At 62.0% G+C, this 24,165-nt stretch overlaps 1 protein-coding gene across 1 annotated transcript in view; it reads left to right on the top strand.

The window, feature by feature from the left end:
- Positions 1-11,792: 11,792 nt before the first annotated feature.
- SCAP (SREBF chaperone) overlaps positions 11,793-24,165 on the top strand; it is a 15,264-nt gene continuing 2,891 nt past the window's right edge. The window contains 22 exon segments of the mRNA XM_023745476.1: positions 11,793-12,201; positions 14,305-14,434; positions 16,183-16,263; positions 16,265-16,297; positions 16,299-16,322; positions 16,324-16,343; positions 16,895-17,115; positions 17,230-17,335; positions 17,793-17,965; positions 18,175-18,301; positions 19,696-19,712; positions 19,715-19,764; positions 19,766-19,808; positions 20,363-20,457; positions 21,301-21,399; positions 21,530-21,748; positions 22,322-22,698; positions 22,906-23,011; positions 23,014-23,096; positions 23,161-23,362; positions 23,438-23,553; positions 23,631-24,162. Coding sequence (XP_023601244.1) covers positions 12,080-12,201; positions 14,305-14,434; positions 16,183-16,263; positions 16,265-16,297; positions 16,299-16,322; positions 16,324-16,343; positions 16,895-17,115; positions 17,230-17,335; positions 17,793-17,965; positions 18,175-18,301; positions 19,696-19,712; positions 19,715-19,764; positions 19,766-19,808; positions 20,363-20,457; positions 21,301-21,399; positions 21,530-21,748; positions 22,322-22,698; positions 22,906-23,011; positions 23,014-23,096; positions 23,161-23,362; positions 23,438-23,553; positions 23,631-24,162 — 2,976 coding nt within the window. The 5' untranslated portion in view covers positions 11,793-12,079.

Here is a 24,165-nt window from a genome sequence, read left to right as displayed (position 1 = left end):
TTGAAGTTTAATGAAGTCAGCTTTTCTGTATGAGGCAACCCATATCCTGAATGCAGACTGTATGTAGTACCAACACCACTTCGTAGGGAAGGGTTCCCAATAAAGTGTCGGCCATATCCCAGATAAGAACCCCAAAGTACCTTATGAGTTTTCCCTTTCTCCTCCCGGGGGGCAATGCGCGAATTGACCGTCGTGAGCAGCGGGGAGGCACGGGTTCCTGTTCCCCAATGTCAACTCTCGTAGAAGCCGGGCTCTTGCATCCATAGCCTCCCCACGGGCGGCGGGGACTGGACGCGTGCAGGGGGGTCTCCGCGCTCCTTGTCGGGCCTCGGAGCCCCTCTCCGTCCGCTCCCTGCCCCGCCCCCGCAGACGGGCATCCGCTGCTGCAGGAGGCGGGGGACGGTCCCCTCGCTCACGGCCAGAGTGGGCGGCAAGGTTGTCGGCTGCCCGAGGTCATAGGTGAGCAAACGGTTGGGAAACGCTGCACCTGTGGGCTCGGCACCCACGCGTTGCCTCTTCCTAACGCCCAGACTCGGGGGGCTGCTCTCCTGGTGTCCAGCCGCCCGGGCCCAGGGCCCAGGGACCCCACTGGACGCGGAGTGTGCGCCGCTGCTGCCCCGGCGTTGCTGGCCCCGCAGGTCCTTCACGCACCGGGTGTGTCGTCACTCGTTGAACCGTGGGAAGCTGCCCCCCCGCAGAGAAGGGGGTTCCCAGAGTCACCCGCTTGTGAGCCGAGATCCGGCCTTCAAGCCAGACCTGCGGGCCTCCCCCCGAGCGAGTCCACTCTGACCCGCTTCCTTCCTGGGTTTGGCTCCTTTTGCTCCTGAAATAATAATTCTGGGCAGAGTTTTTCTTAAAGAGAATGTTCTTGAAAGAATACGTTTTTATTGATTTCAGAGAGGAAGGGAGAGGGGGAGAGAGAGAGAGAAACATCAGTGATGAGAGAGAATCATGGATCGGCTGCCTCCTGCACGCCCCCCACTGTGGATCGAGCCGGCAACCTGGGCCTGTGCCCTTGACCGGAATCGAACCCGGGACCCTTCAGTCTGCAGGCCGCGCTCTATCCACTGAGCCACACCGGCCAGGGCTGGGTAAACGCTTTAGTGAGCACTTGCGCTGTGTCGGTCCTGTGCTCGGTGCTCTAATAAAAGCTCATCTCCACCGTCACCGCCAGGTGGGATGGCACTGTTCCCGCCCTCTTTCCCCATGCGTGGCAGAGGCATGATTTGGGGGCCCTGGAGTGAGAGGGTAGATCCAGGCTCGTCTGACAACAGAGTCGATGCTTATGCTCTTGGCACCTGCTGGCTTCGGTGTCTCCTTTGTTGGCCACCGGCAGGTGAGAGGCAGCAGCAGGTGCTGAGGCGAAGGGAGGGAGGCAGCGCCACAGACGAGTGGGAGGTGGCGGAACTGAGCCGGCCGCGGACAGCAGTGTGGCCACTGCCTTTGACAGTTCCCGCTTGAGTGGTGGGCACCCCTGAGGACGCTGGCGGTGTCGCCAGGCCACGCACACGCTTTGCAGTGGAGTCCAAAGCAGGCGTGTCAGTGCGTGTGTGTTCGCGTGTGTGTGTGCGTGTGTGTTCGAGCACCAAGAGTGCACATGGGCCTCATGAACAAAATTAAAAACGATCTTCATGTTGATAGCAGCCTTACTGACTTTTTACTGCATAGTAATGAACATGTAATATCACAGTAGTATGTGTGTATAACTTATATACATATGTGCTGCCAAAGCGAACACTATAATTTGTATGTAAATATACATATATTGACGATGTACTCAGATTGTTGTTGTGGATTCATAATCCAAAACCTTCAGAAACCACTGTTTATTTGCTCCTTAGCATTTTCTAGATGCATAAACACATTATTGAAGACCTTATGCTCACCACTTGTTCTGAATTGGAAGTCTAGTGAGATTCAGTGCAATTCCACATAATCAGAGAGAATAGTATTTCATATTAACTGCCAGTTATAAATTATTTTAAAATCGCAGTCATGCGTGTGAGTGAGGATCTGATTTCCCAGTAGTTACGTTGCACACACAGCCCCAGCTCTTCAGTTTGAAGCTACAGTGACTGATAAAGCCCTTTGCAGGTTAGACTTTGGTTGAACTTCTTCTGTTTTAAACATGTTAATTTCAGTTAGAAGCCAGCGAGACTGAAGCAATCAGTTCACAGAGATGTGGCAGTTGTAATCGTCATATTTGTGCTATTCTCCAACTCCAGGGTATTTTTTAATCATCTAAATATTTTGAAATTAAAATACAGTGATTTCTTATCACTTTTTACAAACTAGATTTGATCTTCAGTTCATTCCACTTTAGTGTTTGGTACGTTATCTCAAAATGAGCAGTTACAGAATTCTACCTGCTTTAAAAAATGACTAGAGGCACGCACTCAGGGGGTCCCTCAGCCTGGCCCGCACCCTCTCGCAGTCCGAGAGCCCTCGGGGGATGTCCGACTGATGGCTTAGGCCCGCTACCCACGGTGAGCGGGCCTGCCATCAGTCAGACATCCTTAGCGCTGCCACGGAGGCGGGAGAGGCTCCCTCCACCACCACTGAGCTCGCCAGCCAGCCCTGAACCCGGTGACCACTAGGGGGCAGCTCCTGCATTGAGCATCTGCTCCTTGGTGGTCAGTGTGTGTCATAGTGACTGGTTGTTCTGCTGTTCGGTTGATTTGCATATTAGCCTTTTATTATATAGGATAGAGGCCCGATGCACAAAATTCATGCAAGGGGCTCGCCCCCCCCCCCCCCCCCTGGCGGGCCGCCTCTGCCTTGGGCCCATGCACCCCTGGGTTTTTCCGGAAGGACATCCAGTTTAATTAGCATATTGCCCTTTTATTTTTATAGATGCTTATTGCCCTAAGGTTTGCTCAGGGGTTGAGTATGCGCCCGGGCCCCCCCCCCCCCCCCCCCACACACACACACTCTGTCTGTGATCCTTGTGCAGCCACTAGTGGGTTTCTCAGGCTTCTTTTTTCTTTAATCAATAAAAATGTGTTTTTATTGATTTCAGGGGGTGAGGGGTGGAGAGAGGAACATCAATGATGAGAGAGAATCGTGGATTGGCTGCCTCCTGCAGCCCCACACGGGGGATTGAGCCTGCAACCCGGGCCTGTGCTCTGACAGGGAACCGAACCGTGACCTCCTGGTTCCTAGGTTGACACTGGGCCACGCCGGCCGGCACAGGCTTCTTTCTTGCTTATTCCTTGCTCTCTCTCTTTCTCACGGGATCACACTGTTCTGTATCCATTTTCTATGTCACTGTGTGATCTTTTCATGTAAAAAACTATTCTACAACTTCTTTGGTTTCTTAACACAAAGCCTCGTTTGTTTCTGTTTTCCAGGAGCTTCCTCCTGTGAGCAGCCTGCCCCCTCCGCCCCCCAGCTGGCTGCACCTCCCGAGTGAGTGCTCCTCAGAGGGCCTCCAGCCGCAGCCTCTCCTCCCCGGCGGCCCCCCCAGCCCGTCTCCCCTCTCCCAGCTCATGTTTGTACGCATCTCCTCGGGGTGATTAGGTTCCTTCTTTCGGGCCTGAGTCCTGGTCGGGTTCGACATCCGTTCACATATGTCACCCCAGTGACAGTGACTATGGCAAACGTCAAACCTGCCTTAGCAGACGACAGGGAGCCGGTGCATCATGTTCTCGTCGGGAGGATAATCTTCAATCCTTCCCTCCCAACATCCACCCCGTGTTCAACTGAGAAAGGACCCCGGGGCCGTGCGGGACGTGCACCTGTTCCCGGCAGCCTGAGGGCCTCTCTTCCCAGTTAACGTCTCACTGAACTCTGCACGGCCCATCGGCTTGCACTGGGATCTACATAGAAAGTCCCTGAGAGGATCCGGGAGGCCAATAGAACTGTCCTTCAGGGCCAGTGCCTGCTGAGCCACGGCTCTGATTTTGTATTAAGTACAGGAGTGGGCAAGAGTAGGCTTACAGTCGCTGGTGTGGGGAAAGGTCAGGTTCCGATGGTTACAATAGCTCATTAGCTCCCAGGAACGCCACACGCCGCTGTAGGCCTGCCTTCGCGACACCAACTCTGTCCTTCACACGGTGACGCCCGCGTCCCTCCCCCAGCCCCTGGCAAGCACCGTTCTGCGGCTCCTACGGTTCTGCCCGAGGACATCCTGTGAGTGAGTCCCGGCATCGGTCTTCTTGTGTTGGCTCCTCTCACTCATGACACCCTCATGGCTCCGCGTGCTGGTTGCTCCTCACCTGCTGATGGGCAGGGAGCTGCTTCTACCCTTTGGCTGCTGTGAGCACGGGGACCGCGTGTTCGCTCAGGTCCCCGTGTGCAGTTCTTCCGGGCGTGCACACACGTGGACCCGCTGGGCCGGGCGGTGATCCATGGTTAACTCTCTGAGGAGCCGCCATCCTGTTTCCTGCGTTCGCACCATTTCACATTCTCACCAGCAGCGTGCAGAGTCCCAGTTTCTTCACGTTCTTGCCAACACTTGCTACTTCCTGTGTGTGTGTGTGTGTGTGTGCGTGTGTGCGTGTGCGCGCGTGTGCTAGTAGCCATCCTAATGGTGTGAGCATCTCGGTGTAGTTCTGACCTTCATCCTCCTCGTATGTGATCTGGAGCGTATTTCCATGTGTATCCGACGTTGTATCTCTTCTTTGGAGAAATTTCTATTCAAGTCCTGTGTCCATTTAGAGTTGGGTTGGTTTCCTGTTCGCTGTGGACGCGGGAGCTCTGTGCTCCGTGTGCGCCCTCCAGGGACTGGCTGTGAGGTGTCCTCGCGCCGTGGCTGCCTTGGGCTCTGTTGACAGTACCTTCGGATGCACACAACTCGAAGCTTCCGTGAAGCCAGCTGTTTATTTTCCGTCTGTGTTGCCTGGCCTTTGGCCCTGGCCAGGAAATCGTTGCCAAATCAGCTGTCGTGAATCTTTGCTCTTTGTTTTCTTCTGGGAGTCATGGTTTCAGGTCTGGCATTTGGGTCTTAGAGTCTCGAGTGTTCGTTCTCACTAAATTTTGTAAGGGTACAAATTCTTCCTTTTTCCCTCAAATTTTTTTATATGTGCACACACACAAAAACACACATATATGTGTGTGTGTGTATATATATATTTAAACATATTTTTATTGATTTCAGAGAGGAAGGGAGAGGGAGAGAGATAGAAACATCAATAATGAGAGAGAAGCATGGATCGGCTGCCTCCTGCACACCCCCCACTGGGGATCAAGCCTGCAACCCAGGCATGTGTTCTGACCGGGAATCGAATCTGGGACCCTTCAGTCCGCAGGCTGATGCTCTGTCCACTGAGCCAAACCGGCTAGGGCTATATTAGTGTGTGTGTGTGTGTGTGTGTGTGTGTATGTGTATATATATATATATATATATATATATATATATATATTGATTTCAGAGAGGAAGGGGGAGAGAGAGAGAAACATCAATGATGAGAGAATCATTGATCAGCTGCCTCCTGCACTGGGGATCAAGCCTGCAACCTGGGCATGTGCCCTGGCTGGGAATTGAACTGGTGACCTGTTGGTGTATAGAATGACCCTCAATCCACTGAGCCACACAGGCCCGGCTATTAAAAGCTATTGAACCCTAGCTGGTTTGGCTCAGTGGATAGAGCATTGGGAGGGGTTCCAGGTTCGATTCCGGTCAAGGGCACGTACCTCAATTGCAGGCTCCTCCCTGGCTTGGGCCCGGGTCAGGCCCGTGCAGGTGGCAACCAATGGATGTGTTTCTCTCACATCGATGTTACTCTCTGTCTTTCTCCCTCTCTAAAAATCATTGGAAAAATATCCTTGGGTGAGGACTAGCAAAAAAAAAAATTTTAAAAGCTTTTGAGTGAGTAATAAAATAGAGACTCCTCACACCTCCACTTTGTGCAGACTGTCGGAACCCTGGCGCTCGCCGGCGGACCACTCCTGTAGGAAGCCAGGCGAGAGGCCTCCGTCCTGTGTGGCCGGGAGGTGTCCGTGTGGTGGGCGCCGCGGGCTGGTTCTGGCCGTGCTTCCGTCTCACCTGCTGGCACGGGGCTCAGGGCACCTCCCCTGGGCCAAAGGGCTTGTCTTGTGAAACCTGGGTTGCCCGTGGGCACCTGGTGGTGGCCACCTTTCAGTCAGATCCTTGGCACACGCTGGTAGCCGTGGTCAGTTCAGGCCCCTGGCCAGTCACCCCTGCCCAGGTCAAGAGGGAAGAAGCGTCGGCAGCTGGCGTAGCGGGTCGCTCTCTAGTGTCTGTTGACGCCCGTGGGCGTGGGATGCGCGATGGCCTCCCAACAGGTCACGGATTTGGATTTGGCTTCCCTTCCACCGGGGCGTTGCCGTGCCAACACGTACTCTGTCCCTCCTCTCGAGCGTGTGTGCTCCGAGATCGGCTGTCATTCCTGAACCAAACCCCTGTCTCTTCAGTTCACTTGGCAGTTCCTCCAGCTCACTTGGCTAATTCTGATGCTTAGAGAAGCAGATTCCGTCCTGATCACTGGTCCCCTTTTCAGAAAAAACCTCCTTTTCCCCAAATGACTCGTTTGCGCCCAAGGACTCGTCGGCTCAGAGAACAGACCTGCCGTGACTTTCCACTCGGCACCGACCCGAGCTCTGGGTGCTCCAGGGAGCAGAGGCTTCAGCTGTGACTTCTCGGCGGGTGAGTACACGCAGGGCGGATGCCCAGAGGGCTGGGATGCACGCAGGGCAGGGTGGGCACACGCAGGCGGATGGGCACACGCACGGCGGGTGGGCACACACACGGCGGGGTGGGCACACGCGCGGGGTGGGCACACGCAGGGCGGTGGAGGGACACAGGCTCAGAGCTTGTGCTGCTTCCACGGGAAGCTTGTGTGTTTTTTTTAATTTTCCCTGTCGGTGCAGTAACACACTCACGTGGCACGGAGCTCAGCAGGCCCCGCAGCGTGCACAGGAAGGCCCCTCCCTCCCGCCCAGCCACAGATCCCCAGGTCCTCTCCCCAGGGCAGCCGCGTTCCCAGTTCTCGGGTGTCGGGTCAGGGTGTGCATGGCACAGACACACACAGAGCTCCTTTCTTTGCACGCAGGTGGCGCCCTGTGTCCCTTGCTGTTGGTCTCCGATTGTCATAGTTCAGTATCAACACGTGAGACTTTCTCGTCGTCGCTCACAATACCCCATTGTCAGGAGGTGCCTCGTGTCCTTCAGCCAGAGCTCCTGGTGGCCACGAAGGTGTGTCGTGCTGGTGCAGGGAGCACGGGGCCCAGCGCACTCTGCTCACTCACCGGGGGCAGGAGCACTAGTCGGGGGGTATATGCTTTGGCCTTTAAAATTTTTTTTTAATCCTCACCTGAGGATATTTTCCTGTTGATTTTAGGGAGAGTGGAAGGGAGAGGGAAAGACAGAGAAACATCCATGTGAGAGAAACACATCGATGGGTTGCCTCCTGCAGGTGCCCCGACCAGGGCCCGGGCCAGGGAGGAGCCTGCAACCCAGGTACGTGCCCTTGACTGGAATTGAACCCGGGACCCTCTGGTCTACAGGCTGATGCTCTATCCACTGAGCCACACCGGCCATCCTGATGGCTCTTGCCAGGTGCACCTCCATGGAGGGCCTGCCCACACCGCTCTCCGCGGGCAGTGCCACTGTCCACCCCCCACCAGGTCTGTGCTACTGCGTGTGATCTCTGCCAGTTCGATGAGGGGAACCATTTCTCTCTACTTCCCCCCAGAACTTCGTGGTTCACGTTATAGGGAAGTTACAGAGCAGCAGGACACGCCCAGCGCAGGTTGGTTGGTGTGTCCCCGGCTGCCTGGGCTGGAGGCCGTTTCCGTTTCCGTTTCCGTCTGTGGAGGAGCGGGCGGCCCTCGGCCCGTCCGTCGGACTTCGGCTTCTAATGGGTTTTGTCGACGTTGTTTCTGGAGAAGCTTTGTGCTCCCTGGGCTCGAGGTTCCCTGGGGCTGAGAAGGAGGTAAACACGTGGTTGGAGTCGGTGTCTCACATGCAAACACACACGCAGGGCCATGCGGCGCCCGCAGTGGGATCTGCTCTGAGAAATGCGTCCTTAGGCGATGGCGTTGCTGCGCGTGTCAGTGTGACGGGCACAGACCTGCGTGTGCCACGGCCGAGTCCTGTCGGCAGCCGTCTCCAGTGCACGTGTTTGTGCGTCTGAGTGTGTCTGAGCCCAGACAAGACAGTGCAAATGTGATTCAGGAGTGAGTGGGTTCGCCTGGACGCGGCGCCCACCGCGAGGGGCTTGCGGGACTGGGAGTTGCTCTGGTGCGTGTGTGTGTGTGTGTGTGTGTGTGCGCGCGAGGGAGTGAATGTCAAGGCCTGGACATGCTGGACCCGTCCGCAGACTATAACGCTGCCCACAGCTCGGCCCCGCCTCCGCCGACAGTCGGGAACGGCACACGGACGCTGTCCCTGTGCTCCATGGGCGGGGGGCTGGGACGCTGAGACAGGCTGCCACGGTGTGGACGCCACAGTCCTGGCTGCCGGAGGGAGTGGCCCGAGGCGCCACTCAGATGGAGCGAGAATGGAGCCTGGAGGGTGGCCGTGGCACCTGCTCCCTGGGCAGGGGTCAGACAGGGGCTTTGTGGTCCTCAGAGCAGAGGCGTGGACGCGGAGGTGCAGACCCGGGGGCTCAGCCGTCCGCCTCCAGCGGAGCTCTGTGTCCTCACAGCTGAGGGAGCCTCGCGCAGCACGCAGTGTGCCTCTCTTAACCCATTCAGCTACTCTGTGCCTTTTGATTCGAGAATTGGATGTATTTAGATTTAAAGTCATTGTTGATCGTTAAGGCCTTAGTCCTGCCATCTCGCGCTCTGGCTGTCTTGTAAGTTTCTTTTTTGCTGTCTTTATGAATTGATAACTTTCAATCAATTGAATGTTTTGGTTCCTTTCTCTTTATCTCTTGTGTAGCTGCTATATTTTTTCTTTTGTGGTTACCATGAGTTACACAGAACATCTATAGTTGCAACAATCTATTTTAAGTTAAGACCTTAATTTTACAAAAAGTCTCTGTTTTTTATCACCCATAGATGTCAAAATTTACATTTTAAAAATATGTTTTTACTGATTTTATTTTTTAAATAGATTTTTATTGATTTCAGAGAGGAAGGGAGAGGGAAAGGGAGAAGAAACATCCATGATGAGAGAGAATCATGGATCGGCTGCCTCCTGTACACCCCACTCTGGGGATGGAGCCCACAACCGGGCCTGTGCCCTTGACTGGAATCAAACCCCAAACGCTTCAGTCTGCAGAGCCAAGCCAGATAGGGCACAGTTTACGTTTTTATATTGTGTCTCCATTAACAACTTACTGTAGCCGTAGTGATTTCCAACACTTTGTCCTTTAACTTTTACCTGAAAGTGGTTAGCGCACCAGCATGTAATGCCGGGTAGCGCTGTGTCGGCCACCAGGCCCTGCACGCGAGGCTGGTCTCGGAGGTCACGATGGGTATGAGCAAACGGTTTGTCATGTTGTAGGTAAAGGCCCGGCCGCGCCGCGAGGTTGGGTTTGCTGCCAGCTGTGGGCGTCTCACGGACCAGGCTCAGCTTCTGTTCACCTGTGCGGGACCGGGAGTTGTGAGGGAGTGAGGGAGGGCTGGAGAGGAGGGTGCCCGGGAGTGCCCCCCTGCTGGGCATGCGTATGTGTGTGTGTGTGTCCGTGTGTCCGTCCCTCCTTCCCTCCCTCCCCGTCCCTTTCATTATTTCTCAAGTTTAGCTCTCTGGGTCTCTTTTGATCTCTGCTCTCTCCCTCTCCCTCCTTCCCTCCTCCTGATCTCCCGCTGACAGCGCCTCCCTCCTCAGCCCTCCCCGTGCTCCCCAGTGCGCACACACACACACACACACACACACACTCTCACACTCACACTTTGTCTTCTATACCATGTATTTACTGTACCTTTTCTGTGTTTGGGTAGGTTTACATCCACAAATACTTGCCGTTGTGTTGCAATTGCCTACAGCGTTCAGTCCGATAACCTGCCGTGCAGGTTTGCAGGAGGAGCTGGGCTGTCTAGAGCAGCGGCCTGGTGTGCCCTGGGCGGCCTCTCGCTTGTGTAAGTGCATCCGATGTTGACGCAGTGACGCAATCCCGTCGCTAAGCAACGCATGACTTGACGATGTCCTCACCTTGACGGGCGTCCACATTTTCACGTCGTCCCGAGCTCGAAGGGCTCCTCCCAGGTTCCCCTCGGGCAGGTCGCGTGCGGCGGAGCCGTCGGAGCTCTGGTTCCGTCGGGGAAGGTCGTTCCCCGGTTTCTGGAGGCCGCCTTGCGGGGAGAGTGGGCGTGTGATGTTTGCTGTGAACAGGTCGCCCACCCTCTCGGGCCCACGGGCTGCTGAGGCCTCTGCTTGGAGGGTTTTCTTCTCTTGCTCTGAGAAGTGAGGGTGAACAGTCTTGAAACAGATGGAAAATTAGACGTAAACTTAACATTAGAAATTTCATGACGAAAACGAAATAGAATTCGTTGAGTGGAGTCACCGCAGAAGGGAGCGGAGAGAGGAGTGTTTAACTTGGAGATGGAGCAACAGGAACTGCCGGTCTGGCCCGCGGGGATGGCGATTAACGAGAGAAAACGACCAGCACAGGCCTCTCCCGTGAAGTCCGCGAGGCGGAGAGGGGCTGTGGGAAGGGGGAGGGAGTCTGTGTGCAGGCAGCCATTTCTGAAGACGAGGAAGATGGTGGGACCCTGAGGGCAGAGACCGGGCTGGTCCGAGGGCCGGGGCTGGAAAAGCTTCCCGTCTTCAGGGAGAGGCAGGGAGAGGGAGAGCCGCCGGTGGTGAGAGCATCACAGACGCTGCCTCCGGCGCGGCCCCCACTGGGGAGCAAGCCTGCAACCCGGGCCTGTGCCCCGACCGACCGACCGGGAATCAAACCGCGACCTCCCGGTTCACAGGTCGTCGCTCAGCCATGGGCCTCGGGGACCCTCTTGCGGGTCTGTCTCCACAGGGTCTCTTCTGAGTGTGTGTTTCCCTGTTGGGGACAGAAGGGGGTCGGGCACAGGAGCAGACGGTCCGAGTCCCGCGTCCGCCAGGTGGGGAGCAGTGGCTGCGGGTGAGCCTGTGCCCAGCTCTGCTCCCGCCCTGGCCCTGGCGTGCTGCACTGACCCTGAGAAGGTGGCCGGAGGGGACGTGGCAGTGCGTGTGCGCGGAGGCTGTGCCTGCAGGGAGGGAGGGCTGCCTGCGGCCACTCGCTCTGCGTCTCCTGGCCCTGACACTGCTGAGCGTCGGCTCTTTGGCCCGAGTTTGCCTCCGGAGCCTCCGGAGCCAGGACACGTGTCTGAGCAGGTTCCTGCGCACCGACCGCAGCCAGGACCCGGGACAGAGCAGCGGGTTTCACGCTGAACTCGGGTGGGGAGCGCCGTGAGGAAGGGGTTCTGGGTCCCACGGACCCCGGGCCCCCCGAGTTTCCTGCTCGGATTGGTCAGTTTAAGGGTGTCCGCTCGGAGGCAGCAGATCTGGGCTTTGGCTCCCACGCGAAGGAGGGTTTGCTGGGACACGGGGTGCGGCACAGGGTGTGGCACGGGGTGCGGCATGGCTGGAAGAAGCGGGGAGCTCGTCCTCAGAAGGGACCAGCGCCCGAGCCCCCACCCTCCTCCGGGGAGGGACCCCTGGGGGCGAATGAGGCCCCCGTCCAGGTCCCCTCCTTCCTGCACAGAAGTCAGACCCCGGGGGGAGGCCCCAGCCTGCGGGCAGGGCGGCCTGAGTCCCTCCAGGCCAGGCCCCGAGAGGCGGGTCCCCTGCGCCACGGCTGCTCCTCAGAGGGGGGCGCGGGGCTGTCGGCTGGAGGGGGCCGTCAGGCGGCTGTGGGTGCTTTCCTGGGGGGCTGACCCCGCCGGACATGCTTGACCCGTGAGTCCCTGCCGGTGGGGCCAGCCCTGCCCGAAGGTTTCCCCAAAGGTGCTCTCGTCTGACCTGCGCACAGAGAGGGCGGCGGGAGGCGATGGCCTCACACACGAGCCGCCCTGGTCCCCGCGGGGCCACGCCCGGGGGAGCGCCTGTCCCTCCCCCGGCACTGCCCCTCCCAGCCACCCCCTTGCTCACTGCTTCCCCTCCCCCAGGGCAGATGGTGGCCGCCAGCCCCGGGCAGCGCCTGCCGGCTGACCCCTGCGCACGCCCGGGATGGCAGCGAGGTGACCTGTGCTGAGGATGACCCTGACTGACAGGCTGCGTGAGAAGATCTCGCTGGCCTTCTACCGCCACGGGCTGCTCTGCGCCTCCCACCCCGTCCCCATCACCCTCTTCACGGGGCTCTGCATCCTCGCCTGCTGGTACGTGCCCGGGCCGGGGCGGGCGGTGTGGGGCAGCCCTCAGCCCGCGCGTCCGCGGGAACCCACTCCGAGGTCGTGCTAGGCACGTGCCTGGCTCAGGTTCCCTCTCACAGCGACGGTCTCTTCTGGTGCCGGGTAACAGCGGGGCCTCCAGTCTGCCAGGCGAAGTCCTTTCAGGTGGTGATGGTGGGGGCTGATCCCACCGCGTGTTTTCCCGTTGGCTTTTAGAGAGAGTGGGAGGGAGGGGAGACAGAGAGAGACACATCGATGGTTGCCTCCCTCACACCCGACTGGGGCCTGGCGATCGAGCCTGCAACTGAGGTGCATGCCATTTGACTGGGATCGAACCCAGGACCCTTCCGCCCGCAGCCGACGCTCTATCCACTGAGCCACACCGGCCGGGCGCACAGTCCATTTGATCAGCTCCTCGGGCGCCCCCTGGCAGACCTGCTCACCCAGGACTGCGGGGAGAGCGTGGCTGCCCCCCCAGGCCGGGGATGGGGACATGGTGAGAGGAGAGGCCCTGAGACACGGCTGCAGGAAAGGAGCCGCCCCTGGCGTCCCGGTGTGTCTGACACGCGTGGTGCTGGCGGTGCCCTCACTGCTCCAGCTGAGGAGGCAGGTTCTTCCCAGGTGGACGGGGATGCGCGTCCTCCCTGGGAGGGTCCTGCTGGCGCTCGGGCATCTGTGGCCGGTGTCCTCCGGCCTCGGCAGCCGGGGCAGTGGTCCTGGCAGCTCCCACGGCACCAGAGAGGGGAGGCCCAGGCTGGTCCGGTCCACACAGCCCGTGAGCAGGGGAGCCGTGCCGGTCCAGCCTCGGGCCCTGGCCCGCCCTCCGGCAGCGCCGACTCCCGGCAGCTCAGCGCAGGGCGCAGACGTGTACACTGTTCATTGCGTGTTGGCGGGAAGGCCTGGGAGAGGCCCCAGGAGTCGCCTCTAACAAGTCCCGGGGGCCTGGGGGCCACACGCTGTGCCTTCCTCGAGGACCTCGGACGTTCTGCCCGGCTCCATTAGAGCGTTTTCTCTGGATTCTGTTGCGGCAGCGGCCGTTGGCGGTGGCCTCGGGGACGGTGGCTCGGCTGCCTGTGGTTGGCGTGGGGTCTGGCCCCCTCTGAGCCCCGTTCCTCTGTGGCCTTCCCGCCTCTGCACGGGGTGAGAGGTCACGCGTGGTGGCCAAGGGCCTGAACGGGACTCGAGCGCGTGTCTGTGGGCAGTTGAAGGTGAAGGAGGGGTGCTGTGACCCTTCCCCGAAGGCCGCTCTGGCCGCTGAGGGAGGGGCTTCCCCTGTGCAGTCGCCATCTGGGCTGGGTGTTGCCGGCAGCGAGTGCGGCAGCTGCTGATTCAAAGGGGGGAGGCCCGGTCCAGGCTTTGGGACGGGACTTCCTGTGGCAGGTGATGCACACAGAGCCTGGGCGGGGAGAGACCTGGGAGCTGGGCCGAGCGCAGAGCGCGTCCCACACCTGGCGGGGGGAGCGCGGCTCCGGGCAGGTGGGGGGACCGTGGGCTTTTCCTGACATTTCACCCCCAAGGGTGGACTCCTGGACTCACAGCGTCTGCCCCGTCCCAGACCTGGACAGGCCTTCGGGGAAAGTGAACGAGAACACACAGAGCTTGAAGTAAAAGGACGGAAAACGTAACCAAGAGGAGCTGGAGGCGTAGCCGCCCTGACGACCTAGGGAGGCTCCGTGCACACAGGGCTGTGTGTCCTGTGAAATGAGTTTAGAAATTCCCATCTGCACCCGCCGGCCGGGCTCAGGGGTTGAGCGTCGACCTATGAACCAGGAGGTCACGGTTCGATTCCCGGTCAGGGCACCTGCAGGGTTTCGGGCTCGATCCCCAGTGTGGGACGTGCAGGAGGCAGCCGATCCAGGATGCTCTCTCATCACTGATGTTCCTCTCTCTCTCTTTCTCTCTCTCCCCCTTTTCCTTCTTCTCTGAAACCAATAAAAATATATTTTTTAAAAAATAAATAGAAAAAAGAATTCCTGCCTGGGTGGCTCCCTGTCCGCGTGTGCAGTCCTGCGGGGTTCGGAGCAGCTGCGGGGGCTCGGCGCCCGTCCTCGCTCCGTCGTGTCCTAACTCCCTCTCCTCCTGCCCCTCCAGCTACCCACTGCTGAAGCTCCCCCTGCCGGGGACGGGCCCCGTGGAGTTCACCACCCCCGTGAAGGACTACTCGCCCCCGCCCGTGGCCCCGGATCCCACGCCAGGAGAGCCGAGCGAGCGGCCCGAGTGGGTAGGTGCTGGTGCCGACTGCCGGGGCCGGGGTGAGAGGAGAGTGACGGGAAGACCAGTCTTGCTGACCTCGGAGGCGGTGGGCCGTGCAGCCGGGGGACGGGGCGGGGAGGGGGGTGGGGGAGGAGAACTGGAGGAGCTGCAGCTCACAGGCTCGTGGCCGACACCTCGCTGGGGTCCTGTGTTTGGTCCTCACAGTGTCCGGGGCTGGAGATTCTCGTCTCGTTTCCGCAGTGAGTCAGGGCCCAGCCTGGTGCGTGTGGAGACCGAGTCCCAGGCCCCAGCGGGGGCGGAGCCAGAGGTGGAGCCCAGGAGGGTCCCGAGCCTGCCCGGCCGGGACACGGGCCAGGCCTGTGCCCAGACAAGCTGAGTCCCGGCTCCTTGTGCCGTGGGTCAGGGTGAGGGTCTGTGTCCAGAGCTCTAGGTCGCTCTGGGTAAATGTGAGGAAGGATTGTGTTCTAGAAAAAAGGAAAACAAAACAAGCCTGCGGGCTCCGGCACTGGCCTGGCTCCCCCAGACCAGGTCAACCGAAACCTGAGCCTCCTGCGAGCCCTGCCTAGGAGGTCGGAGCCTGGATGTGGGCTTTCCCAGGGGCCTGGGTGACCTGCCTCACGCGTCAGCCGGGCCTGGGACGCCTGAGCCTTGGCTTCTTATCTGCGGCCTCGGCTCAGGGTCTCGCAGTCAGGGCGGCCAAGGCTGCCGGGGCTGAGGGAGCCCCTCCCGGTGCTGGCGCAGGCCCCGCGTCCTGGCCTTGCGTCCTGGGCAGCTCCCCATGCGCCCACCTCACAGAGTGGGGGCTCCAGGGGGCGGAGGAGACAGGTTATTTTTTCTTCCAATTTTTAAAATTGTGCATCTTAACACATTTCGTACCGCTCAGGAGTTTTCTCGTGTTTCGCGCGCCATCTGTTAAGGACCGCTCACCAGTGTTCTCGTTTTTCACGCCCACGGAAAAAGGAGCGGATCTAGATACTTATGTAAATTTTGTTTGGTCCCTCTTCATAGAGGAGAATGTTTTACGCAGGACCATACGTTAAAAAAGTAAAAAGTACTAGGAACTTTAATTGTTTAATTGTTTTTGTAAATAAAAATGTTATAATTATTGAAAAACAACACCTAAAGTGCATTATGATGATTTAAATAACGTGCAGTTTGCCCAAAAACGTGCGGTCCCTGGCGTATGTCTTAGCGATTTCTATGCGGTAAGAAATGTGTTAACAATAAATGTAGCGTCTTAACCATCTTTACGCGTCCAGTTCAGTGGCATTAAACACATTCTCGCTGCGGTGTGCCCAGCACCGCCGCCCGCGTGGCTCCCTTCCTCTCGTAAAACAGAAACTGTCCCTAAACAGGGCGCCGCCTCCCCCCCAGCCCTGCAGCCACCTTCTCTCTGTCTCGGCGAAACGGGCGCTCAGAGCCTCGGGTGGGGATCAGACATGCTGTCCCCCCGCGGACGCCCACGTTTAAACTGTAGGTTTCTATCAGCTCAGAGAGGAAGGGAGAGGGAGAGAGAGAAACATCCATGATGAGAGAGTCATGGATCGCTGCCTCCTGCACGCCCCCCACTGGGGAACGAGCCCGCAACCTGGCATGTGTCCTGACTGGGAATCGAACCCTGACCTCCTGGTTCATAGGTCAACGCTCAGCCACTGAGCCACGCCGGCCGGGCCTGGACGCCTTCGTTTCTGCTCAGCCCGAGGTGGACCGGCGGCGCCTCTGGCGCACTGACCTCTGGCGCCCGTCTCTCCGCAGTACGTGGGCCCCCCGGTGGCGTACGTCCAGCAGATCTTGGTCAAGTCCTCGGTGTCGCCCTGGCACAAGGACCTCCTGGCCCGTGGACGTGTTCCGCTCCCCTCTGTCCCGGGCCTTTCCAGCTGGTGGAGGAGATCCGGAAACCACGTGCTGAGAGACAGGTACCCCGGGCGCCCCAGCCCAGCCCAGCCCCGCTGTGGGGAGGCGGGCGTGTCCTCGGTGCCACCACAGAGCCAGCAGCTCTGCAAGGCCCCGCACCCGCGCTCCTGTGGCTGCGCCTGCGCCTGAGCTTGGGCCTGGGTGTCAGGCAGAGGGGGTGGCCCCTGGCCCACCCGCGAGGAGCTGCCTGAGGGCCGGTGACGCGTCTCCGTGCTCTACCTGGGGAGGCGCGGCTGAAGCCGCAGGTGTTGGCAGCAGGGGCTCTGGCGGCCCTGGGTGCATGGAGCCCGCTCTTCCCCTCGCCCCTCTGCCCCCTGGGTGGGCCAGGCGTCTTGGTGGGCGGGGCTGCGCACGCCCGGCCAGCCTGTCAGGTGATCAGCCTTTGGGCTCCACACGCTTGGAAGGTCCGACCCCCACGTGGCTGTCGCCCTGGAGGAGCCTTTCCTGGCTGCCTGACCTCGGGCTCAGACACCGGCGTCTGGGGACCGGATGGCACGGGGCCGCCAGGCGTGGGCCTGCCCGTGTCGGCACACGTGCCTCCCTTCCCTGCCAGCTCTGGGGCCAGGAGCCTGGAGGAGGTGTGCCTGCAGGTGACCGACCTGCTGCCAGGCCTCAGGAAGCTCCGGAACCTGCTCCCCGAGCACGGCTGCCTGCTGCTGTCCCCCGCCAACTTCTGGCAGAATGACCGCGAGCGCTTCCACGCCGACCCCGACATCATCGCGACCATCCACCAGCACGAGCCCAAGACCCTGCAGACCTCAGCCACGCTCAAAGGTGCCTCGGGCGTCGCCACCAGCCCTGCGATGGGTGCTCGGAGGTCAGGGGCCGCCCTCGTGCCAGGTGGAGGTGGGGAGGCCTTGGTCAGCGCCTGCTGGTTTCTCCCTGCAGATCTGCTGTTTGGGGTCCCCGGGAAGTACAGCGGGGTGAGCCTGTTCGCGAGGAAGAGGATGGCCACCTACACCATCACCCTGGTCTTCCGGCGCTACCACGCCAAGTGAGCCGCGGGCGCCACGAAGCTGGGGTCCCTGTTCCGGGCGGCGTCCAGGCGCCCCTGACGTGCAGGACCCGGCTGCCTGTGGAGTTTATCCCTCAGGCTGCGGGTCCGTCTGCTCGCGGTGGGGGGTCCAGAGTAAGGGGCTAAGGCCGGGCTGGCAAGCCCGGTGTCCTGGTGCCCCCAGCAGTCTCTCTGGAGCGGAGGGCCGGCCCCCCAGCTGCTCACCCCCGGGCCCCCTGGGGCTTGGCGTCCTCCAGCAGCACTGCAGCGGCCCCAGAGGCCAGGACATGGAGCTCCTCCGGCTACTTCTCTGGGGCCTGGGCGTGGGCCTGGGCACTGGGTGGGCCAAGGGCTGGTACCGACTCGAGGAGGGAAGCTTTGCTGGGCCCCTCGCAGGGGTTGTCCTTGTCCCCTGGACCGTGAGGGACAGCCCTCCCCCCCTCCCCCCCCGTGCCAGGTTCCTGAGCAGCCTGCGGGCCCGCCTGATGCTCCTGCACCCCAGCCCCAACTGCAGCCTGCGGGCCGAGAGCCTGGTGCACGTGCACTTCAAGGAGGAGATCGGCGTCGCCGAGCTCATCCCGCTCGTGACCACCTACATCATCCTGTTCGCCTACATCTACTTCTCCACGCGTAGGTCCTGCCTCGCGGGCTTGTCCCCGGCCTCTCGGGGGCCCGGGGCTCTGCGGGCTCCTCAGCAAAAGGCCCTGTGTCCCTGGGGTGGGATGTACGTGCTGTCCTTTCCTTTGGTGAAACCTGTCACAGTCGGGACACTCCTCGCAGCTCCTCCAGGGCTGTGGGAGGGTCGGGAACATGCCCCTCACGTGCCCTCTGCCCTCCAGGCAAGATCGACATGGTCAAGTCCAAGTGGGGGCTGGCTCTGGCCGCTGTGGTCACGGTGCTCAGCTCGCTGCTCATGTCTGTGGGGCTCTGCACACTCTTCGGCCTGACGCCCACCCTCAACGGCGGGTAGGTCCCCAGCAGGCTCCCCTGGCCACAGGGGGGTCCTTGGGCGAGACAGTGCCCCTCTGGTCGGCCCGGGACTGGGCACGTTGTTGCTTTGACATTTAAGAGGAATATTTTTTCCTCGTTAAGTTACCTGGCTTGTAGTCATATGTAAATAAATGGCATGTGTGTGTATGTACATGCATGTATATGTTGATGCATATGGGATCTCTTTTATATATGTAAAAGCCTAAGTGACCTTCCGACCGGTAGCTATGGCGTGCACTGACCACCAGGGGGCAGACGCTCAACACACAGTCATGGAAACATGGAACAGTCTGATGAATCTCAGAGGGGAGGGGGCAGGGGGGAGGGCAGGAAGAGATTAACCAAAGATCTTATATGCATACTAGAGGCCCGATGCATGGATTCGTGCACCGGTGGGTCCCTTGGCCTGGTCTGCAGGGATCGGGCTGAAACTGGCTCTCCGACATCCCCTGAGGCGTCCCAGATTGTGAGAGGGCGCAGGCCTGGCCGAGGGACCCCACTGGTGCACCGGGCCCCTAGAGTATTTATGTGCGTGTATGTTGGTGCATGGATATGTATGACTATGTCTGCATTGTGTGTGTGCATACGTGTGGGTGTGTTTGTGCACTTACGTGCATACTTGCGCGTACTGCTCCTGGATGGCGTGAGCACGGGTGGTCTCAGAGAGAAGCATGCTCTCTGCCTTTTTCCTGTTAGAACATGTAAAGCCTGGTAAGAAGGGTCTTTCACAGTGAGGTTCTGAAGAGGTGCAAGCACCTCTAAGCTGTCACCTGGCCCTTTCCCTGCCCCTGGGCCGGGCCCCTCCCTGGGTTTGCCCTCAGGCTGCGGCTCCTTGGCCCTGACCCAGCAGCCCCCGACCCGGCCGCCCCCGACCCGGCCGCAGAAACAGGGCGTCTGTGTTTCCTGTTACTTTCCCTGCTCACAGATCAGCTTCGTCTTGAACCTGCTGGTGCTAACCTCCCGCTTCCGCTGTAGTGTCGGCTGCGCCCGCAGAGCCCCTCCAGGCCCCACAGCAGCAGCCCTGGGCCCTGGAGGCTCCCCTCGCGGCCAGGCCACCCGGCAGCCTCCCCTCCTGCCGGCCTCAGTGGTGTGGCTGGGGTCTCCCCCTTCCTCAGTCCTGGGCCTGGCTGAGGGGTGGGGCCGTGGCCGGGCCCCCGGCCAGCAGGGCCTGGTGCGGGAAGGACAGGGAGCGCCCTCTGCGGTGCTGGGTGGTGGGAATGCGCGCCCCCTGCCCTGTGCTTCTGGGGGTTGCTCAGCACCCCCACCACAGGCTGCACACCCCACCGCTGCCCTGACGCCGGCCCAGGCCTGTAGAGCTGGCTGCGTGTTGGGGCTCAGCGCTCTCCCACCCTCTCCGCCCTCCCGCCCAGCGAGATCTTCCCCTACCTGGTGTGGTGATCGGGCTGGAGAACGTTCTGGTGCTGACCAAGTCCGTGGTCTTCCACGCCTGTGGACCTGGAGGGGAAGCTGCGCATCGCCCAAGGTACAGGGCAAGGGGGGGGGGGGGACGGGGCGGGCGGTGCTGGCTCTTCCTCCGGGGCCACGGGTCCTGCCGTGGGAGACGGGTCCTGGTTCATGTGTCTGTGAGGAGCCGGCCGGACTCTGCGGCTCTGGGTTTGCTCGGCCTTGTCCAGGCTGGACCCTCCTGCCTCCTCCAGGCTCGGGCTCCTCAGCGGCAGGAGCTGGGGTCTGGGTTTTGGGGAAACAGGCGCCCAGGCCCGGAGGCCTCAACGCTTGTGACCCCTCTTCTCATCCCCACACCTGGGGGCCAGGGCTGGGGGCTGTTCACCCCGCAAACCTGAGGGTCTGGGGAGCCGGGCCCTGTGCCAGATGTGGTGCCGCGGAGGTTCGGGAAGTGGCCCCACCCAGAGCCGCTCTGCCCGTGGCAGGCGGGCATTCACCCCGTGCAGGGGTGGCAGCACCTGGGCCCGGGCTCCGGCAGCCTGAGGGTGGGCACTGGGGGCGTGGCTGCCTCCGGAGGCTGGGCCCCTCCCCCATCGCTACCCTCGAGGACCATGGGCCCTGCTGTCCCCGCAGGCCTGAGCTGTGAGGGCTGGTCCATCATGAAGAACATGGCCACGGAGCTGGGCATCATCCTCATCGGCTACTTCACCCTCGTGCCCGCCATCCAGGTGAGGCCCGGCCGCGCTCCGCCCGCTGTGAGCCAAGCACCGGGCGCCCCAGTGCAGGCAGCTCCCGGGACGGGGAGCCCAGCTGGGCTGTGGGTCGCGCTCCCAGCATGTCTCTGCCTATGACCTTGTCCTCTCTGTCATTCAGCCGTGGGCAGGCGGGCTCGGGGGCACCGGCCGGCGGCTGGCTCTGCCAACCCAGGCAGACCTGGTCTCGAATGGGTCCCCTCCTTCCTGACCCACACCGGCAGCCCCTAGTCACGTCCCCCCATGTCGTTGGAGGGCCACCCCCCGTTGCCCAGAGTGGCCCTGCTCTTGGCACAGTGCCCTCGCTCAGCAGTGGGGCGGTGGGCAGGGGTGGGCAGCCCTGCAGAGTCGGAGCCGCCTGCTGCTGACCATTCGGGGGGAGAGGCAGGAAGGGGGACGCAGCACGTCCGGGTCCTGTGCAGTCCCCGGCATTGGAGCTGACGTGGCCACTGCGAGGCTCTGCCGGATCCTCCTGGGGGCGTGCTGAGGCCTCACACGAGGGCAGGGAGGACTTAACCCAGGACATCCCCCCCCTCCCCCTCCCCCCGGCCCAGTGCAGCTGTGGCGGGGCCTTTCTGAGCCCTGAGAGGGGCTCTGAGCTCCCAGCTTGGATCAGACTCCGCGAGGTTCATGGAGAAAGACCTGGGTCTCTGCTGCCCCCTGGTGGGCAGGGAGGCGCCCGCACTGCCCCTGCTTGGCCGGGCCCAGACCCGGAAGGACTGCGGCTCCGCTGCCGCCTGGGGCTGTGCAGATGGTGAGGTGCCTGCGGGCTGGGCAGGGACCGCTGGGCCCTGAGGTCACGGGCCGTTCTGATTCCAGGAGTTCTGTCTCTTTGCCGTCGTGGGCCTGGTGTCCGACTTCTTCCTTCAGATGCTGTTTTTCACCACCGTCCTGTCCATCGACATTCGCAGGATGGAGGTAGGAGTGGGTCCCGCCCTCCTGGGCCCTGGCTGAGCTCCCAGGGTCTCTGGGTGAGGTGTGACCTCGGGGCTGCTGCCCGGCAGCTCACGGCCACGGGGACAGCTCCCACTGACCACTGTGCCCACAGCTGGCGGACCTGAACAAGCGGCTGCCCCCCGAGGCCTGCCTGCCTCCTGCTAAGCCAGGGGGGCGCCCCGCGCGCTTTGAGCGGCAGCTGGCGGTGCGGCCGGCCACGCCCCACACCGTCACACTGCAGCCGTCCTCCTTCCGGAACCTGCGGCTCCCCAAGAGGCTGCGCGTCGTCTACTTCCTGGCTCGCACCCGCCTGGCACAGCGGCTCATCATGGTACCTTCCCCGGCCCTGCCCTGCGCTTTGCCTTAGAGTTGGGGAGGGGGCCTCCTCTTCCGCCCAAACCCGCTTCCCAGGTGAACAGCTGGTCTCGGGGGGCAGCAGCCCTGGGGCATCAGGGGCAGGGGTTGTGACCCCGGGCGGGAGCCAGCCCTGCTCCCAGTTAGGGTTCATCGCTGCTGGTCGTGTGTGGGCATCGGGAACGCTGGGCGGGTGGAGCAGATGGGCCTCCCCAGGGAGTGAGGTGAGGACAGGGCCTGTGGGTGGCCCTGCAGCAGGCCCGGCCTCGTCCCTCTTGCCGCTGACCCTGGGAATGGTCGCAGCTGAGATGGGGGCTGGCCTGCTGCTCGGTTTCCAGGCCAGGCCACCCAGCCCTGAGCACGGAGAGGGAACTGGGTCCCCGGGGCAGTTGGCCCAGATGGTAGTGGGGCTTGGGGGGCAGAGAGGCCATGTCCTCTCCCCGATGCCTGAGGTCCCTGTGCTGCCGCCTCTGGCAGGAGGGCCAGGCATGTGGTGTGGGGCTGCCCCTTGCGCCCAGAGCCCTGGCTGAGCACCCCGTGCCCCCTACAGGCAGGCACCGTGGTCTGGATCGGCATCCTGGTGTACACAGACCCGGCTGGACTGCGCATCTACCTCGCGGCCCAGGTGACGGAGCAGAGCCCGCTGGGCGAGGGCGCCCTCACTCCCGTGCCTGTGCCTGGAGGCATGCTGCCCGCCAGCCACCCGGACCCCGCCTTCTCCATCTTCCCACCGGACGCCCCCAAGTTCCCTGAGAACCACACGTTGCCAGGGGAGATGCCCGAGTCCGGGGGTCTGGCCGAGGGCGTCCCTGACAGCCCCGCCCCCGAGGTCACCTGGGGGCCCGAGGACGAGGAGCTGTGGAGGAAGCTGTCCTTCCGCCACTGGCCGACGCTCTTCGGCTACTACAACATCACGCTGGCCAAGAGGTGGGTCGGGCTGCGTGCACCCTCCCCGGCGGTGTCAGCCCACCGTCCCCAGAGCGTCCCTTGCCCCTCGAGGGGGGAACCCCCTGGTTTGAATGCTGTTTCCTGGCCGGCTGCGCGGGCACTGGTGTCTGTGACGAGCAAGGCTGAGGGGCCAGGGCTGGGCTGGGGAGGGGCCTCCTGGCTGAAGCTGCCCCCGGCCCTGTCCAGGTACATCAGCCTGCTGCCCATCATCCCCGTCACGCTCCGCCTGAACCCCAAGGAGGCCCTGGAGGGGCGGCACCCTCAGGACGGCCGGAGCGCCTGGGCCCCCGCTGCAGCCCAGGCCTGGCGGGGCTCTGGGAGGCCGGCCCCCAGGGGCCAGGTGTGGCGCAGACCCACGGAGACGTCACCCTGTACAAGTAAGGCCCGAGCGGGACGGCTGCCCGGGACTGGCCTGGGCGCACCTGACCCGCCTCTCCGCAGGGTGGCTGCGCTCGGCCTGGCCGCCGGCATCGTCCTGGTCCTGCTGCTGCTCTGCCTGTACCGTGTGCTCTGCCCGCGCAACTACGGGCAGCAGGGCGGCGGGCCGGGCCGGCGGCGCCGCGGAGACCTGCCCTGTGACGACTACGGCTACGCGCCCCCCGAGACGGAGATCGTGCCCCTGGTGCTGCGTGGGCACCTCATGGTGAGTGCGGTGCCTCGGCCGGCGGCCCCTGCCTCCGTGCCCGTGCCCGTGCCCATGGCCGTGCTGTGCCCACAGGACATCGAGTGCCTGGCCAGTGACGGCATGCTGCTGGTGAGCTGCTGCCTGGCGGGCCACGTGTGCGTGTGGGACGCACAGACCGGGGACTGCCTCACGCGCATCCCTCGCCCCAGGTAGGTGTCTGTCACAGTCAGGCTCCCACCCCTGCTGCCTCGCCGTCCTGTCCTCACCCACCCTCCCGGCCCCGCAGGCAGCGCAGGGACAGCGGCGGTGGCGGCGGCGGCAGCGTGTTCGAGGCTCAGGAGAGCTGGGAGCGGCTGTCGGACGGCGGTAAGAGCAGCGCAGAGGAGCCTGGGGACAGCCCTCCGCTGCGGCACTGTCCCCGGGGCCTCGCGCCACCTTCCGTCTTCGGGGACCAGCCCGACCTCACCTGCCTGATCGACACCAACTTCTCTGTGCGGCCGTGGCTCTCAGAGCCCACTCAGCCTGAGCCCCGGCACCGGGCAGGCTGCGGCCGCGCTCGGGACAACCCGGGCTACGATTTCAGCCGCCTGGTGCAGCGAGCGTACCAGCAGGAGGGGCTTGCCCCCGTCCACGCACAGACCCTGTGCCCTCCCTACCCTGGGCCCACGCTGCCCCAGGCCCCTGAGGACGAGGGGGGCTCTCCCCCCGAGAAGGGCACCCCAGCCCTCGCCTGGGCCCCCAGTGCCGAGGGCTCCTTCTGGAGCCTGGAGCTGCAGGGCAACCTCATCGTGGTGGGCAGGAGCAGCGGCCGGCTGGAGGTC

This window comes from Myotis lucifugus, unplaced genomic scaffold (genome assembly GCF_000147115.1).
Source record: "Myotis lucifugus unplaced genomic scaffold, Myoluc2.0 scaffold_547, whole genome shotgun sequence".
Taxonomy (NCBI): Eukaryota; Metazoa; Chordata; class Mammalia; order Chiroptera; family Vespertilionidae; genus Myotis; species Myotis lucifugus.
Note: the sequence above shows the minus strand (reverse complement) of the source record. Positions and strands in the feature narration are given on the sequence as shown.